General features: G+C 41.9%; 3 protein-coding genes across 4 annotated transcripts; all 3 read left to right on the top strand.

Moving 5' to 3' along the window:
* Nucleotides 1-6: 6 nt before the first annotated feature.
* On the top strand, nucleotides 7-3286 carry s100a11 (S100 calcium binding protein A11). Its single transcript, XM_084919438.1, has 3 exons — nucleotides 7-1523; nucleotides 1614-1748; nucleotides 2958-3286. The coding sequence occupies exons 1-3, from the start codon at nucleotides 1398-1400 to the stop codon at nucleotides 3090-3092; spliced, it is 396 nt and encodes a 131-aa protein (XP_084775564.1). The 5' UTR covers nucleotides 7-1397; the 3' UTR covers nucleotides 3093-3286.
* Nucleotides 3287-4630: 1344 nt separating this feature from the next.
* s100u (S100 calcium binding protein U) lies at nucleotides 4631-12892 on the top strand. The gene is made up of 3 exons (XM_084919945.1): nucleotides 4631-4876; nucleotides 7433-7565; nucleotides 7896-12892. Exons 2-3 carry the CDS (start codon nucleotides 7446-7448, stop codon nucleotides 8415-8417), a joined length of 642 nt encoding a protein of 213 aa, XP_084776071.1. The 5' UTR covers nucleotides 4631-4876; nucleotides 7433-7445; the 3' UTR covers nucleotides 8418-12892.
* Nucleotides 12893-13246: 354 nt separating this feature from the next.
* Nucleotides 13247-15953, top strand: s100s (S100 calcium binding protein S). Of its 2 annotated transcripts, XM_084920077.1 has the most exons (3): nucleotides 13247-13349; nucleotides 14878-15031; nucleotides 15224-15953. In XM_084920077.1, the coding sequence occupies exons 2-3, from the start codon at nucleotides 14879-14881 to the stop codon at nucleotides 15410-15412; spliced, it is 342 nt and encodes a 113-aa protein (XP_084776203.1). In that variant the 5' UTR covers nucleotides 13247-13349; nucleotide 14878; the 3' UTR covers nucleotides 15413-15953. The 2 variants fall into 2 exon arrangements, with proteins under 2 accessions (XP_084776203.1, XP_084776204.1); XM_084920078.1 differs by lacking the exon at nucleotides 13247-13349 and having other exon boundaries at nucleotides 14557-15031.
* Nucleotides 15954-17979: the final 2026 nt, after the last annotated feature.

Raw genomic sequence — 17979 nt, 5'->3', positions numbered from 1 at the left:
TCCACAAGCAACTGTAAATGGTATTACTGCAAGGTGGAGGTGTTTAGGAGCATGTGGCCCTAGTGGTTTACACTTCTTCACCTAACAAGTCAAAGGTCCCCAGTTCAACCCTGAGAGGAGAAGCAAATCCCTTGGGTGTCAGGAAGGGCATCTGATATACCAAATGAAGTATGTGCCGTAAATAAGGGACATATTTACGGACATGAACTTTGCTTATTGGAAGTGTTTAGGTACAACAGTAACTCATCCACAAAGTGGCACTCTGCATAAAGTTACAACATCCTCTGGCGTTAGCATCAGCACAAAAACTGTGTGGCAGCAGTTTCACTGCATGGGTTTCCATGGGTGACCAGCTCCTGTTGGTGGCACAGTGCTTATGTCTATACAGTGTACAACTATTGCTGCCTATATCCCTAGCATTTGTCACAGGTCACAGTGATAAGTATCAGTATCAGTGTGACCTGTGAGCGTTTTTGAAATTGTACCGAAAAACGTAACGCCAGATACGCAGCTTACTGGAAGTCTTTAGATGCCGTGTGTGCACGATATCTGACTCATTCTGAGTGTGAAGTGAAAGTGTTGGCACGACAGGTATCTATCATCACAGCTGTGATTGCAAACTGAAACATTTACACCCAGAAAATACTCAACAGCTACACGTTCACAGGCACGAACACACTTTGCTCACGCTGATACGACAGTCGCAGACCTGACACGCTGATAAACAAGAATGTCTCTCAGCGATTATGAAACTGCAGTGAAAGCTTACCATTCTTTAAATTCTACATACCAGTCATTATAGAAATGTTTCAGTACATTTGTGCTTCCTTCCGAGTTGGGCCCTCTTTACATGTCCGTCGTGGAGACGTGATCTCATTTAAATGAAAAGGATGACTGGAAGGGTCATTAAAGCGCAGACGGCTTTTCAGCTATAAAACATTGAGACAATCCTGAGGAAGTGAAAGACAAATAAAATGTCTAAAGTTTAAATGCTGTTTTAATCTTTTTTCAGAAGTTTAATCAGCTTAGTGCAGTTGGAAAGGTTCACACATGACACTGTGTGTTTGTACCATATTATTTGAGTCATGTTTTGTATAAACTAATTACTGCTTAGGCATGCATGATTCGGTCACTTGATAAGAATGGCCTGATGCTACCACTAAATGCCTTGCTCTGCAAACTGAAATGGGTTTTGTGCTATCGTTAGTACAGTTTTGCCCTTTGTAGGGCAGAATGGCTGTTTTCTGTTCTGTGTGTGTGTGTGTGTGTGTGTGTGTGTGTGTGTGTGTGTGTGTGTGTGTGTGTGTGTGTGCTTTGTTTTGACATCTGTCTCCAGAGAAGTGGAATCAGGCAGATAAGGGCAGCCTGCTGGCTGGGGGAGAAGTGGGAACGGTTTAATGTTTTCCGCTGATGTTTGCATCAGTCGTGAAGATGAAGCGTATATATTTGGAGAGGTGATGGTCACAGTCAAGGGACAAGGTTCTCGGTACTTATTGCGACACACCGCACTGCAGACACAGAAAGTAAGACGGATGCTTTTTTCTTTCCTACTGCATCTCTTTATTTAAGCTCTTGTGTGAGAAATACATTCACTCTACTTGTTTATTTCGCAGGTCATCATGGAAGCTGCTATCTCAACCCTTGTCACCCAGTTCAAGACATATGCTGGGAAAGACGGATCCTCCAGCACCCTGAGTAAGGATGAGTTCCAACACCTGGTGGCTTCTCAGCTGCCCAACTATGTCAAGGTGCGACTCTTAAGTTGTTCTTCCTCTTTTCCTTGTTATTTGCGTCCCTGAGCACCCTACACACAGATATTAAAGAAACTGAAACTGTGGCATTGATCTGTTTGGCAAATGCACATTTTTTTCTACTCTGAGCATTCACCCAAACATACATGCACTTTTCTATACTTAAGCATCTTGTATGACATTCACACGTGCACACACATTCACACTGCACACATTGGGGTCAACATATTACCGAAGGATACTTCGACATGCAAGCTGGAGTAACCAGAGATTGAACCACCAACCCTCCGATTGGTAGACAACCCGCGCTACCTCCTGAACCACCACAACCACCCCAGCGTTTGGAGCCGTGTCGCTCTTTGTTGTTCCACTGGTAGGGCTGTATCTCCACTGGTATTTAAATAGCAAATCAGTTTTTGGCACCAGACACTTTTAAAGATGCTGAGCACTGTGGACAAATATTAAGATTACGCCCTTGGCAGCCAATCAGAAAAATCCTCCCTCATCATGTTGTATCACGTGTACTCTATACAACACGATACACACTTTGCATGTAGAAATTCAACACTTGTGTGTGTAACATATATTATATCACTATAATTTTGCTATCAAATTCTAATACTGTGCATTTTAATTCTACATGCAACGTGTGACTGTACATCATATGACATAGTTTTTTTTTTTACTTCACTTAATGTGTTTCTCTGATTCTGATTCTGATAATAACATTTTATACAAAATCACCATCTGCATCATAAGGTAATGTCTGATTTTGTATTTACAGTGGAATTGAAAAATTGTCAATACATTTATTTGATTATAACAAAATTATTAATTGATCAAACCGTGGTCAGCTGATTCTTGTAAGGAGTGTAATCTTGTATTTGGGATTGTATCTGTGTGAAAGTGGAATGAAATTAATTATAAACTGTACACTATCAAGCAAAACACTTCTGCTGCATATATAATGTAGTAATTTAATGTGCTTTATAGCCCAATGGCCATAGTAACTTACAGGGTTTGAGCTCTTTTCATAGCTGTTTTCCCCATGATCAAGAAACGTTGTGAGTGTGCCTACAAATGCTTGTTTTTGTTACTTCATTCAACCATTAGGTGGCAGGACAGTGTTTCAAAGTAAATGATACTGCATCTGAGATCATTATATTGTATTGATCCTGAACTGTTCTTTGTGATCACCCTCTGCAGAATGCCAGTGATCCCGCTGTCATCGACCAGCTCATGGGCTCACTGGATGAAAACAACGACGGGGAGCTGACTTTCTCCGAGTTCTGGCAGCTGATCGGAAAACTGGCGAGCAAGCAGGGAGGCTTCAGTCAGTAGAGCTCGTCGCTTTCTGTCAATCAAGACTGAAAGTGAGCTGATTGTGCAACGCCAATCGCCTCAGTTTATGCTTTTGAGTTCAAGACCGTTTGAATTCTTTTGTCACCCTGCTGGTGCCACTCTTCAGTTAACCATTTGTTGAATACAGGAAACTATGAATTAAAGGCTTGATTGTCTTAAACCACCAACAACAACCAGCACTGCCTCCTGTCATTCATTCACTATATTATATGATGTCCAGCCACCCACATTGTATTACAACCCTGATTTAGGGGGCTGTAATCCAATATGCATTACCACTATTACAACTACACCATCCAGACAATATCTTGTTGCATAGTGCTTTATAATACCTGTACAAAGCTGCTTGTCCAAGCATTAAGCAGGGATGATGTAAAAGCATAGCTTAGCCTTTGCTGTCCATCAGTGTGGCCTCAGTAGTCTGCAAAATCATTCTATTATATTTTGCTTGTGCAGTTTAATTGCAATGTGCCTCTTCAGCTGGCAGTTCTTAGTGTTACGGTCACTTTGTATTAATTCCAATGTCTAGACAGAGTTATGTGTGCTGGCGTGCTCCCCAGCTGTTTTATAGCCTATAGGCCTGTTTTAATTTTGCCAGAGAGACACAAGGAGGTTATGCTAACTGATTTGGAGAACAATGATCTTTAACTGATTAATAAATGTGACCTTTGTAGCCAAGTTACACAGATTGAGGTGCCAGTGTGGGAGGAATGATGCAATGAGTCATCAACTCCAAAGTGATAGACAAAATGAAGTTGGAACACACAAATGAATTGTCTGTATGACCAACTCCCTTTGGTTTGAAGTCCAGAGCGTTACCAGATAGCATTAATGTGAAGGCTTCTTTAGAACTTATCAGCACAGAGCGGGGGGTATTTAGTAAGAGATAATCTGTGGCATAAATTCAAAATTTCAAAGTCTCAAAAGCTCTTTCGGGGATCTGGAAAGACTGCTTTACCTCTTCAACCATATTTGCCACCCACATTTCCTGCAGTATGTTCAGTAGAGTCCTTCGCCTCACCCTCACATTTCCAAAGTGTCAGCATGAAAAAGAGACAGGCCATTATTTTTCAGCCTAATATAAGTTTTATCCTATTCTGTTAGTAAGTATTTATTTATTTATTACATTTTTATTTCCGTCAAAGAAAGTGGGTGCGTAAAATTGTGCCAATTGTGTGTAATTCAGAGACGTACAGATGTGTGTCTGTTTCACTTAAGACACATCCTCCCGCAAAATTTTGCAAGATTCTGGCGTATCGCTATGCTTTTTCTTTACTTTTAGTGAGTGAAATACTTTGGGAAACGCCTGAGCTGTGTGCAGATGAAGTAATCCCACCCGCCCTGTCTCCTCGTCCCAGCAGATGAAGCCGCTCCAAGCCACAAGCCTGCCTAGCTGGCGTGAAACTGAACAAATCACACATGACGTGAAACAGCTGGCTCGAGAGCCAAAGATAATTCCAATAAAAACCGAGTATAAGTGTTTTGATACACTTTCACTCCCTTTTCACGAAAGTTGGGGTCGCGCTCTTGCACATTCCCAATTCTCCGCTCTCTCTCTCTTCCAGGTACACGCCCTCTGACTTGTGAAGGGGGAAAAGTTTTAAGGACAGGAAAAAAAAAACCTAAATCACGGAAGAGATTCTGCAGTCCTACTAGTTTGGCAAGTTCTCTGGGCGCAAAGCAGCGTAGAAAGGTGGAGAAGAGGGCAGAAACTCAAGTTTGCGCACATTTGTACACTTCTCTTGTCCCGCAGGCTGTAAACGGTGAGTTAAAAGGGTATTTTTTGGCTTATTTTAGTAATCTCCTCCGTGTATGCAGCTTATTTGCTCATCGGGTTTTTTTTTGCCACGTTTCGATAAACTCTCGCAAGAGCCATCCCATGAAATTTGGCCGCTGTCTGACTGCGGGACGGTTTCAATGACTCGACTCTACCGAAGTTTTGAGCTCACGTTGCACTTCCATAAAAAAAAAAGTAAATCATTATAGTTAGTGGCTGTTTTGCTTTCATGTGCGTTTACATTTTAGCTTTTACAGACTGTGTGGGGTTGAAGCATGAGCTCATTTTCTTGGAAAATATATTTGATATGATTAAGGCAGATGCCGACCATTTTGCCAAATGCCTATAAAAAATTAAAGTAACTCTGAGTGACAGTATTGGGCTTTAACGTGACACATCCACCGGGCATCCGGGTCGCGGTAAAAGTGCATTTTTGAGCGATTTTTGGTGGTGGTTTTTACACCTTTGCGCACAATATGCTTTTAATCGAGAGGCCCGTGAAGGCGGCAGTTTGTCTTGCTGAGTGGAGTTTTGTATAGTTGTGTCTGTCACTTGTGACAATTTTATTTGTTTTGGCTTAAACATTTAAAACTAGTCTACTTGTGGTATTTGGGATGAGTCCTGGAAAAAAAAGCGTCATGCTTGTGGACGATGTGGATTCAACATTGTCTGAGTTTTCTGTATTTGCAAACTTGGAAGAAAGACAATGACTGCGCGCTGTATTTTACAGCCACAACCTAACTTGTTCCTCTCTCAATATTTAATGCCACACTAGCGGTAGTATTGTCATTACTCTGCGCACCTACCGTATCACATTCGCCCGTTTGGAAACGCAATACTCAATCCTCTCTGGGCTCTGGAGGGAAATGGGAAACCTCTGGTTGTAGGCCTGTATATTTAATTATTTGCGCAGTAGTTTTGGGGCCTTTAAGGCAAATAGCGGGGATTAACGTGCCTTCTCTCCCGAGTCCAACAAGGTGAAGCTCTGACGTGGGATATTTGTTTAAAATCGTCCGCGCTTTTAGAAGCTATTCAAGCAATACTGACTTACGGCAGGTCGTAGGTAAACAATGAATGTGAGAAATTAAAGAAATGTCAGGCTGTAAATAGAAGAAATGTATTTTGAGTAGAACGCAGTTAAGCAGTTAAGGCTCTTGTGCATTCAGGCTGTGGAGGGTGTGTCACCAGCGGTGGAAGAAGTCCCCTAAATTTCCTAAAAGGCCCGAGTTTGTTTGTTTTAGCATAACAAGAAATTAACAGTCGATTTCTTCATCCATAGCTGGGCAGTTTAAAACTGGTGAAACTAATTTTCCTTGAAAATACTTACGCACACACACACACACACACACGCTTGTTTGTAACTTTATTAGGCCACTATTGTTCAGTGACATCTGTTTTGACGATCAGAGATGTGCTCACTCCCTGCATGCAAACGTGTGGTTATATTGTGCGCTCTGTTGTGGCACAACAAGGTCAGACAGATACAGAGCAGTAGGTCAGCTGCAAGTGTTAGATTTAAAACACTCTATGGTGTCAAAGCCTGCTGCTATTTAACATATGTTGAGACTAACACTAGCACCTGGGTGTTGTAAAGTACACAGACTTTAGTAATTAATGATGTTAATTTTCTGCATGACAGCTTCCTTGTTGAAACAAAGAACAGTTTGTTTCTGTTTTGTACTTTGCGCTGCTACATTTGAATTCTGAAGTTGACATGCAAGATGTTTGCCTTAAACATATCTTCTCTCTGCATTGGGGTCCTGACTAACTCGGAACTGGCCTGTAAATTCCTGTCTAAGTGATTTCAACAGGCAGCAATGAATGGAATTTCTGTGAACATGTGTCACCTATTGGCATGTTAAACTTGGGGAAATGCCTGTAGACTGTATGGACGAGTTTGTAAAGATCTAAGGTCCTGATAGTCTCTCTGTCAGACTCCAAACAGCTGCAAAGGTTTTAATGTATAAGAATTGGCTGCTGATGTGTAATGAAAGAGTGATAACCCACAGCAGGCCTAATTGTCCCATTTGGTAGCGTGAAAGGGGGTAACAGAGTGAAAACAAGAAAGAGACAGTAGCAGGTAAGAGAGAGGCAAGTACAGCTGGCAAGGTAGCAAAAGCAAGACAGAATGAGGGAGAGGGGGAGCGGGAGAGAAGCGCAAACAGGGACTAGGTAATCCCTTAGGTAATCTGAAGCCCAGTCCCCTCGGTAGCTTCAGTAGATCAGATGACCTATCAAAGATCAGAACTTCCATTGTGTGTTACAGCTTGTCTCTCAATCAGACTCCCTCTCACCCTCTCCACTTATCTCACGTCACCATCCCTCCCTTATTGGAACTCAAGGCTCAACACCTGAAACAAAAGGATGCGCATGGAAATGAGGAGATCCTCTGTTTCATTTTCCACTGCATGTGCCTATTACTGCAACACACTTGAACCACACTGTCTCCATGCAACTTCCCTCAAACAGCACGCAACAGTGATTATTACTATCTATGTATCTATCTATCTATGATCATTGTTTTTATCTCTCCCTTTTTTAGAGAGAGAGAAGTCATGGAGAGTGCCATTCAGACCATGGTGACGGTCTTCCTGAAGTCGTCCAAAGGAAGGGAGAGTCTAGGGAAGAAAGAATTCCAAAACCTTGTCTCATCCCAGCTGGGAAACATCCTCACGGTTAGGAAATCTTTGTTGAAATCTCAGAATTGTTGCTTATATTTGGATTATGTAATCATCTTCCACAAAAGCAGACAATGGTGTTGTGTTAGCCCTGGCCAGCCTTAACCTGTCCAGATTTTTGAAATGTTAACTGTGAACAAATGTTGCTGTAATATACAGCCAGTACATGGGAAAAGTGATCCGGTATGATGAAATGACACGGATCCACATTATAATGTAAACGGAGCTACTGATAGAGGGCCATTTACTAATCATGTATGGTGATATGACCAGTAAGAGGTGAGGTAGAGTTACTAATCATCATGATTGTATGTGCCTACTATTCAGGACACAGACAGCAAAGAAGCGATAGACAACATGGGTAAGGGGCTGGATAGCGACCAAGATGGCAAGGTTGGCTTTGAGGAGTTCATGAAGCTAGTCGGCTATGTGGCCTGCTCGCTGAGTGAGCAACGTTCGCTCGCCAAAGAGGAACCTGCTCAGAATTCTGCATCTGCACAAGTGGCACAAAGCGTCCCCAACAAGGACGATCAGAAGCCCAACGCGAACGAGGAAGCGAAGCCCGAGGCGAACGAAGAGGCAAAGCCAGCAGCAAGTGCTGAAGTGAAGGTAGAAGCAAACGCAGACGCAAAGGCAGAAGTAAAGGTAGAAGCAAAGGCAGAGGGGCAGACGCAGCCAGAGGCAGCAAAGGAAGCAGCTGTGTCTGCCACAGCTGCAAAAGCAGGAGAAGCGGCTGTAAAAGCGGAGGAAAACGTGGAGGAAACGGTAAAGGTGGGGGAAACTGCAGACAAGCTCCCCGCTGCTGTGAAGGAAGATGTGGAAAAGAAGACAGAGGAGGCGACCTCATAGGGGACAATTCATCCTTCACAACAAAAAAAGAAAAGAAATCACACTACACACATTCAAAACACTACACAAAGCACAGCCTTAACAATGTTAAAACGAATCGAAAAGCCACTAATGATTTTTTTTTATGTTTCAAACACAGAACTTTGAAATAAAGCAATATTGGGAAAAGTTAAAACACTACAAGACCACCTCTAAAAAATAACAAAATATTCCCTTTTATAAGATAATAACTGTCAGTTTATTGCTTTGTACTACTAGTTACCACTATGTTCTTATGTACAGCATGTGCATCCCACTATATAGCACATTTACCTCATTATGATAATATACTATGATAGCATGCAGACGTATGCTATCCCGTGCATGCCGTGTCCCTGTGAAAACCTTGCTGCACACGTGACCAACGCACCACTGCCAACGAGACCTTTAGCTTAAACCCAAACCTGTGCTTCCTGCACAGTTGTGCCATGCAGTCCTTTGGGTCCTTGGTAAAACAGAAGTAAATTACATCTTAAAGGAATAGTTTGACATTTTAGGAAATATGCTTTTGAGATTAATAGCCAAAAATTCCTATACGTTAGATAGCTTTGATTTGGCTAAAAATAACAACACGAAGCATCTGCCAGCATCCCTGAAGATAAGAAATAACATTTAACAACAACTTTTTTGTTTAATAAGTTGTTCGCATCTTTTTAGAACAAAATACATTGATCATATCTGTTATTTAGTGCTAAAAGAGGGTAGCTGTTTTCCTCTTTAACTATAATTGATTTTCCATACAGACCCTAGGGTACTATTTTTCTTCTCTTCCAACTCTTTAAAGTGTATTTCTGAATGTGTCAAAGTGTCCCTGCATTGGGTGCATGAAAATCTGACAGTACATTTTTACTAACATTCTCGTGCTATATTTCTGATTGAGCATGACAATAAACAGAAGTGTTTTGCTGATGCTTTGCATTACTTCAGCTTGTCTTAACTGTAGTATTGGCCTCCTTTAAACCTTCTTCGTCTTCTTCTTTCTCTTTCAAGTCTGCTTCACGGGCTCACTGTGCTGCAAAAGTTAACTTCATCTGGTGTCTGCAGCGTATTCTCGTCACTTTTAGTCTGCCATAAATTAGGAACTGGAAGATCAGGTGTGACCTTTGGCTAAATAATTAAGGTTCAGGGTTGGAATCCACACCAAAGGGCCATTAAGTGGCCAAAGGGGAGCCCAGATGAGCCTCATATGAGTGGGCTGGTCACTAGAGGGGCAGGTCAGAAAAGACGCTCTTGTAACCTAAGTTGAAGAGAAGAACATGATAACTAAAAGCCAAGAAGTCAAGCAGCCTTAACAGGTGTCACTTTTTAAAAATTAGTGCCTGTATTATGTGTATTTGAGACAGCAGGTCCTGCCTATTTAACCCTTAGGTGTTGGGCGGTTCATTATCAGGAGTGATCACTGGCAGCACAGGACAGAGGAGGAGTGACAAGCAGAAACTTGACCTCTGTTTTGGAGGCTTTCCTTATAATTGTTCGTCGTCGTGGGTGTTTTTTTTTTGTTTGTTTGTTTTGTTTTGTTTTGGGGTTGTTGTTTTTTTGCTGGTTTAGGCACCGTTTGTTCATCCCTATGTGTTTGTCTGTCAGTCACACTCTCATTCTGTTTAAAGACCCCGTTTGACCTGCAACTGGATCCTTGGGCATTAGGCATTGGGAAACTACTGGATTAGGCATTTGATGGGTAACACACCCTGGGACACAAACAATTACATGAAAGTAATCCCGGGCTCCAGTGAACCTGCCTATCAGATGAGGTGGTAGTGTCAAAGGTATCATTGTCAGAGGTTGTGCTTTTTTTTTTTAAGCAAAAAAAGAAGAAGAAGAAAAAAAGAATACTGAGCCATCAATGTGTGAGCTTCTGCAAAAGGCTAATAATGAGATGTTGCATGCTTTTGGAAACTTATTACCATTTTATTACCATTATTGTGGCCATTATTTAAGTTCTACATGGCCTCTTTATAATTAACTATTAAGCCTATACATAACTCTTATCTGGACCACTATGGAGATAAACTTGAAAGTGTACTTCTTTGTCACATTATATGCAATTTGTTAATTACAATTTAATGATTTGCAAATTGTTTCATCATTAATAATGCACCCATGAAAACAAAAGGGTTTGTGTTGCAGGCCTGCTGTGTTGCAGGTCTGTGAGACCAGCTGCAAAGTGCTTCAGGCACGCACATTTTGGGCAGCGGACCAAATGTGTACCTTATGTACTGTTAGAGCACCTGGCACCGCAAACCGCTCAACAGCAACACGGACAAGACAAATAAGCTTTGAGTCATGTGACCGCCATGGCTCACTGCGACACTCCCATTGTGAATAACCTCATTTACACACTCTGCTCAGACTTTGTACTCACAGTATGCTACGTTTCCCGCCGCAGTTATTATTAACACACTTACTGAACAATCGGGGCTTTTTACACTACGTTATGATTTCTTTTAATAAAGTACGTATAATTTTTATACTGCAAATACATTTTGGTACTTCCTATGACTAATAGAACCATCATCTCTTAAATTGCTGCAGTCAGCTTCCTGTTTAACTTGCACTAACAGCAGATGCCGTGTTTTTGAAGTGAGCATACCTGGGTTGCACATCATCTAACAAAGGTAATATTTGAATCTCTGCGATGATGACCTATGAGAGCTGCAGCCTCTTTCAGAGAGCTTAAACTGTCTGCAATGGCAGTGTTATTATTCTGTCCCTTAGTGCAAACCCCACCCAGCTTTAACTCATGTAGATTAAAAACATGCTGGAACTGAGCACAGCAGATTTGCAGTGGGGATTGTTTGCCGTCGTGTTTTCGTTGCTACACAATGAATCTCATTCATTCTGAGATACAGAAGATGAAGATAACAGCATGCGTTAAGAGTCTTCAAAGTGATACACGTACGAGTGTACGAACGTGTGAATCATAATGTTTGTGATTACGGGGCCGTTCCCAGGGAACTGTGCAGGCTTTTATCACTGTGCATTAATGCAGTCCTGCCAAGTACAGCAGTTGGACTTATTCAGGTCCACTGACCTGTTCAGTAAACTTTATTATGCTGATTTTTTAACTTCATATGTAACGCTGTATCGTTTTGGATAATTTTATGTAAAGTGTAATGGCTAATATTGAATAAACTGTGACAATAACAAGTTTTTGTAGATTGTTCAATTAAAAATCCTGGTGTCGGTTTTAAGGTTTTTACAAATCAGGGCGTAAAATACCTGAAAGTCAGTGACCTAGAAGCTCATCTGACTGATGATGCACCACAACTTACAGGTTAACATAATCTGTGAAGTAAAGAAAGTAAAAACATCACTGCATGGGTGTTTTGCACAAGTGTGGCCATGAGATTGAGCACAATTTGGATGAAGATCCATAAAGTACAAGAAGCTGAAATTCTGTTGAATTGTTAAAGGGTGACATGAGCTAAAAATCTATCTATCCATTTTCTATCATTTAATGGTAGTGGTCAGTAAAAGTATTCTAATACAACCTCAGATGAAAAGCAGCACATGACAGATTACACAGTTTCATCATTTATTTAAAAGAAATTAAGTCAAAATGCAGAATCAGTGAGAAAAACTAAATACACCCTTACTGCTTCCAAAGAAATTAAAAAGGAAAGTGTTAGCAGAGTGCCATGAAGGAAAGACGTGAGCAATGATCTTAAAGAAGCATTTGTTGCTGCCCTTCGATCTCAGAAGGCGGTACTTTGCCATTCCCAAACAGGTTTTTGTCCATCATTCTACTGTGAGAAAGATAGGTGGAAAGACAGTTGTCAATCGTTCCAGGAATGGGCAGCCCAGCAAATTCACCCAAAGGACAGACCATGCAACGCTTAGAGACTCTGCAAAACACCCAAGAGCTGCACTGGAGACTCTACAGGTTTCAGTTAGCATGTTAAATGTTAGAAATTAGAAAAGACTAAAAAAAAAGCGTGGTGTTTTGGAAGAGTTTCCAAGAAAAAACTGTTTTAAAATGAACATTGCAGCAGAGCTTAGATTTGCAAAATTGCATCTGAACAAATCCCAAGGCTTCAGAAACAGCCTTGGACAGACGAGACCAAAATGGAGATGTTTAGCCATGAAGCACACCTCATATCAACTCTCCTGCACGGTGGTGGAGGGGTGATGATTTAGGCTTGTTTGGCAGGTGCAGGACCTGGGCAATTTGCAGTCATTAATTTCACCATGAACTCTAGAGTGAAATGTGAGGCCGTCTGTCTGACGGCAAAAGCTTAACCCAAACTGGGTCATTCAACAAGCACAGCAGCAAATCTACAACAGAATGGCTGAAAAGAAAAGAATGAAGATTCTGCAATGGACAGATCAAAGTCCCAACCTCAAACTGATTGAAATGTTGTGGCAGGACCTTAAAAGAGCCGTGTGTAAATGAATGCTGGCAAACCTCAATGAACTGAAGCAACGCTGACAAGAAGAAAAATTCCTCTGATAAAGTTATAAAGAAAACGAGTGCTTCGAGTTATTGCTGCTAAAGGCGGTTATATAAGCTAATGAATCATAGGGTGTACTTAATTTTTTACACACTGCCTCTGCATTTTGATTTAGTCTTAAATATATTACAGTGTAATATATCACACGCTGGTCATCTGAGGCTGTTTTTATATAAATTCCTTTTCATGACTGTATGCATATGTGATGAAGAGAGGAGGGGAGTTGAACACCTGCGCAGAGAGAGATAGATGTAAAGGAAACTGAAGTAGTATACGTAAGTGGGTGAAGGAGTTGGAGGTTGGGGGGGGGGGGTTAAGGAGGAGGAGGGAGAGGTACAGGTGATATTTAAGCCACTGGCAAACTCTCTCCCCATCCATCTCTGCCTTGGCTCTGTCCCCTGCACCTCTTCAAAGACAAAGGAGGCCCTCCATCAGTACTCAGGTAAGACGGATAGCTTGGATTTTGGACTTTCTCCTCTGTATCCGATGAAAGTTTCTTTGTAAAGTGTTTTAGCAGCTGCACAGCCGAAGTAAATACTCAAATGCCGTCAGTGCAGAACGGATAGTGGGCACTCAGCAGCAGACTTGGAAAACAAACTGCGTGAGTCAGTTGGTGATTTTTTTTGTCTGGACAAAGCACTGCTGGCTTTCCACTGATGTGCAAGCTTTGAGAGGAGCATGACAGGAAATTTGCACATCAGTGAAATATGGAAACAAGCGAAGCCAGTAGGGATTTGTGGCACAGCAGCAGAGCACTGGTAGGAAAGATAATATACTGAACATACTGGACATACCAAATCTTTTAGTCTCAGCATGTCTTGTTCCATTAAGCTGATTATCTTTTTTTTTTTAAACTCAAGATATTTAACGCTATGCATCACTCGATACGGATATTGCTTCATCGTTAAGATAACTTCATACATATGCATTATTACTATACTCACTCCTGTGTCACTGATAGCATTTCCATCTCCATGGCTTCCTTTTGTATTGTGCCAGTCAGTGAGACAGTGACCCCTATAGATTTTCCAGTGAACCAGCTTTGGTGTCCACTGGCCTCGTCTTTTGTCTGTGCTGCCTGCAGCTCTGACCTCTCTGGTACAATGCTCTGCAGCATGACGAGAGGCAATAACCGGTGACTGACATTAACATCCCTGTCTCCTTATGTCAGAGATGATAATTAATAAATCATGCACAGGGGAGCATGGCAGACTGATTGTGCCCTTTGGTGTTACGTGTGGTAAGGATTAGCATCAGCACAGCTCTGCACACTGTTTTCCAGTTAATAGGTCCCTGAACTTTAAACTTTGGGCCAAAAGCTGAATGCATCTTGGCAAGAGTGGAATTGAAGTCCCTCATCTGTATGCACTAGTTAGTGTATATGCTGGCAACTCAGGTTACTTGCCCCCTTAGTTTCTTAATGTCGTTACCAGGCAAGTGTTATGTTTCACTTGTGGTTTCCATTTGAATGATAAGACTTGTTACAGGATCAGCAAATAGAGAGATGTGGTTTACATCGAAACCACTCATTGCTGATGCCGTGGAGTTAATTGGTACATGCATTACCAATTCAGCTTACAACACCGATAACCCAAGGATCAAAGAACAATGAAGATTGTGCTTTTTTTTGTTGTTGTTGTTTTGTTTTGGGGGGGGGGGTTGTGTATTTGGAAAACCCTTCACACTCATGCTTCATTGACAGTGACTTATCTGTGTCTGTGTGTGCACAGTCTCTCCACGAGTCCAGCACAAGAAGCTCCACGATGCCGGACACAATGTGTGTAAGATTGTTCAAAAAAAAGCTTTCCCAAAGCTGTCTGCTTTGCTTTCCTTCCTTCCATCCATCCATCAACTATCACTCTTATGGAGGTGGCTTCACCCTTGACTGCTATGTGACCGCACATGCAGCTGGGGCTGGAGCGGGCATTATGTGGCAGAGTCTGACCTCTTTACTTGAATCCCCCTTCCAGCATGTCCAAGGAGCCCAGTTCCAACCTGGAGAGTGCCATGCAGATGCTCATAAAGACCTTCCACAAGTATTCGGGGAAGGAAGGCGACAAGTACACTCTGAGCCGGGGCGAACTGAAGGAGCTGCTACTAGAGGAGCTGGGCAGTTATTTAGGGGTAATTATGTGGTTTGCACACTAACACACTAATACAGTTTACAAATATGCATGATGCAAGTAAAGATATTGGCTCATCTCCTCAGACGCACAAGAACAAACAAGCCTGTGCAGTTATGTATGCCCACAGACGCACGTGCATGACACCGAACACATTCTTAAGCCTGTCTCTCTCTCTGTTCCACACTGACAGAGCTCCAAAGATAATGAAGCAGTTGAGAAGGTGATGAACGACTTGGACGCCAACAACGACGGGGAGGTGGACTTCACCGAGTTCATCATTCTGATGGGCGCCCTCACAGTCGCCTGCAACGACTTCTTCCTGGAGTACAAAACAGACGACAAACCCAAAGACGGCGAGTCAGCGCAGAAGAAAGATTGAAACACTGCAAAAGACGGAGGGGGGGTGGGTGAGAAAAGTGAGATGGAGAGGGCGTAAAAGAACTGTAAATCAGCAGAGGAGATAGAGGACAGAAGTGCAATGGCTTCTCTTTTTTTTTGTCTTATGCAATATGTAAACACTACAGCTACACACGAGGGAAGAGGTCCAGCGCTTTAGTTTATGGTTTCACAGAACACGGAGCATTCAGGAGGAGTAGTGTTTTTCCTTCTGCAACTGTTTCTCATACCACAGCTTATCTGGAGCTAGTTGCACTGTTCTCAGAGCAGTGGCTAGTTTTATATACACGACAGGGTTAATTTCAGCTTCTTCTAACTCAGATTCAGCAGTCACTTAGGTTTAGTAAGGCACGGGAAAGACAGGAAGTTTGGGGATGTTTGAGAATGTCTTGCACGTGAATAACTTGAGAACATATATTTAGTCACAGAATAAGTTACAGATTATACCAGATTGTACTCAGTCTTGAAAATATTTATGATTTGTCCCCTCTCTTTTGCTTTTGTAATCTTTTCAAAATATTAAACGTGGCATTTAACCAAATATTAAGCGTGGTGTTTGCAGTGTCACGTACTTGAAAATATAAGCGGACTCTTACAATGCAGAAGTACAAATCTATAATTTGTCACACACGTGTGGCAGCTGGAAGTCGAGTTGAATATCAGCAAACTGTGAGGCTGTGGTTGAGTGTAAGCACGGACATTTTGTGAGTACTGCTTGTCTGTGTGTGTGTGTTTATGCATGTCTGTGTGTATCTGTATATTGGGGATTCCCACAGAGTAAACTGCTCTGGCTCACACATCCTGCCAACAATATCCTGCAAGTCTTGTTCCACTAGATATAAGCTGACCCAGATGTTTGACTTGGAAGTGCAAAGAAAACTTCTTCAAAAGAGGAAGACAGAGGGAGGAGAGAAAGAAAAAGAGCGAGTGTGAGGCAAAATAATGAGTGCTTTTGTGCATATGCCTGTGTGTGTGTAAATGAAAAGAGGGACAGCAAAGCCAGAGAATGGATCCAATTTATGAAATACATCAGTCAAGTATGTAAGTTGGAAAGTGGTGGTATAATCACAGAGGAATGCTCAAGCTGCTGTGACTGTGAGCACACTAACTGTCCCTCTCACACGCACGCACACATAGATCAGTAAATCAACACGTCCTCTTCCACCTCATTGGCTTTTGCAGCTGCTCGTCACTTTTAAAATATGGCTGGAGAGGCAACACAAAGCAGATGAATTACATTAGATCCTCTCCTTTCAAACCACTGAGGGATTTCACTTGGAGGTGTAATTGTGCTTGGACACTGATGAGCTTAACTACCTGCTCTTCTTACCTTCAGCAATATTAAGAAACTGATTCCAGGTCAGCAGTGCGTCAGCGGGCGTGGCTTAAGCGATCCGCTTTCATTCCTCTGCCCTCTGTGTTTTCCAGAGGTGTCCTCTGGCTGGTCGGTTTGAATATTTGAGCTCGAGGTGCGCAGCCCGCAGACAGGTAATGATTTCAAAACAACGCGTGTAAATGTTAACCCTGTTTTGGCCCGAGGCAAAGCAAATGACCTTTTATGGCTGTTAATGGTCTTGTTTACTGCTTTTCTTGTTTCATTCCAGACCAATGATTAGTTTCAACAACTTGCAGTGAGGAAAGTAAATAAGAGAAAAGTACAACACACACACGGATCTAGCAGTCAAGGGGAAAAAAGGGGGAAAAAAATACAGATCATAACAGTGGACCTAATTCTGCAGAATAAAATTTGTAATTCTAGTAATATTTTCCCTCTATGCTGCACATTTCAAGGCTTGGCTTCCCAGCTGTCTAGCTATCTTAGACTAGAAACTGTTTTTAGTGAAGATCTTCACTGAATTCTTCCTTTTTTGCTTTGAGCATTTGGGTTATTCAGTGTCAGGGAAACTGCCTGTAAATGTTTATAGTCACTTCAAATAAAAAAAACTCTAAAACTCCTTCAGCTAGGAAGGGTAGAAAGATAAAGATGTTGAGGGTGAGAGCAACAAGATGCAGGAAAGCCACAATTCACACGTGAAAAACAGGCAAAATCCTGAAATGGAATTTAGTTTGATTTGTTTGTCACCTGAATCTAGTGAAGCAAACTGGTTTGTCAGCTCTGCTTGCCTTTCTGTACAAGTCTGAGATACCAAGTCAAGTCAATCTGCAACACACATGGAGGGCACACGCCATATATTTTACTTGGGTAAAAGTGCCAACGTTTTAGCTGCTTTGGTGTTAATAAAATTAACACCAAGTGTGCTGGAGTGGCAACAACAACACAACCTTCAAAACAGGTCGCTGACATTTTTTTCCATGCTCGTCTTTTCCGACTGTTTTTCACTTTTTTGCATTTGACTAGGGTCAGAGTCATGAAGTGAAAATCCAAGTCCCCCAACATGGAACATCAATAAGTGCTATTTCCAGAAGGTTTGCTGCATCTCCCATCAAAGTCTCAAGAGGAGGAAGGAGATTCCAGAAGATAGGCAGTTACACTAGGAGAGCTGGACAGGGTTGTAGAAGGTCCTTAATCCATCACCAAGACCGGTATCT

This window comes from Perissodus microlepis, chromosome 22 (genome assembly GCF_051167445.1).
Source record: "Perissodus microlepis isolate ML-2025 ecotype Zambia chromosome 22, ASM5116744v1, whole genome shotgun sequence".
NCBI lineage: Eukaryota > Metazoa > Chordata > Actinopteri > Cichliformes > Cichlidae > Perissodus > Perissodus microlepis.
This window is presented reverse-complemented; position numbering and strand designations above follow the sequence as displayed.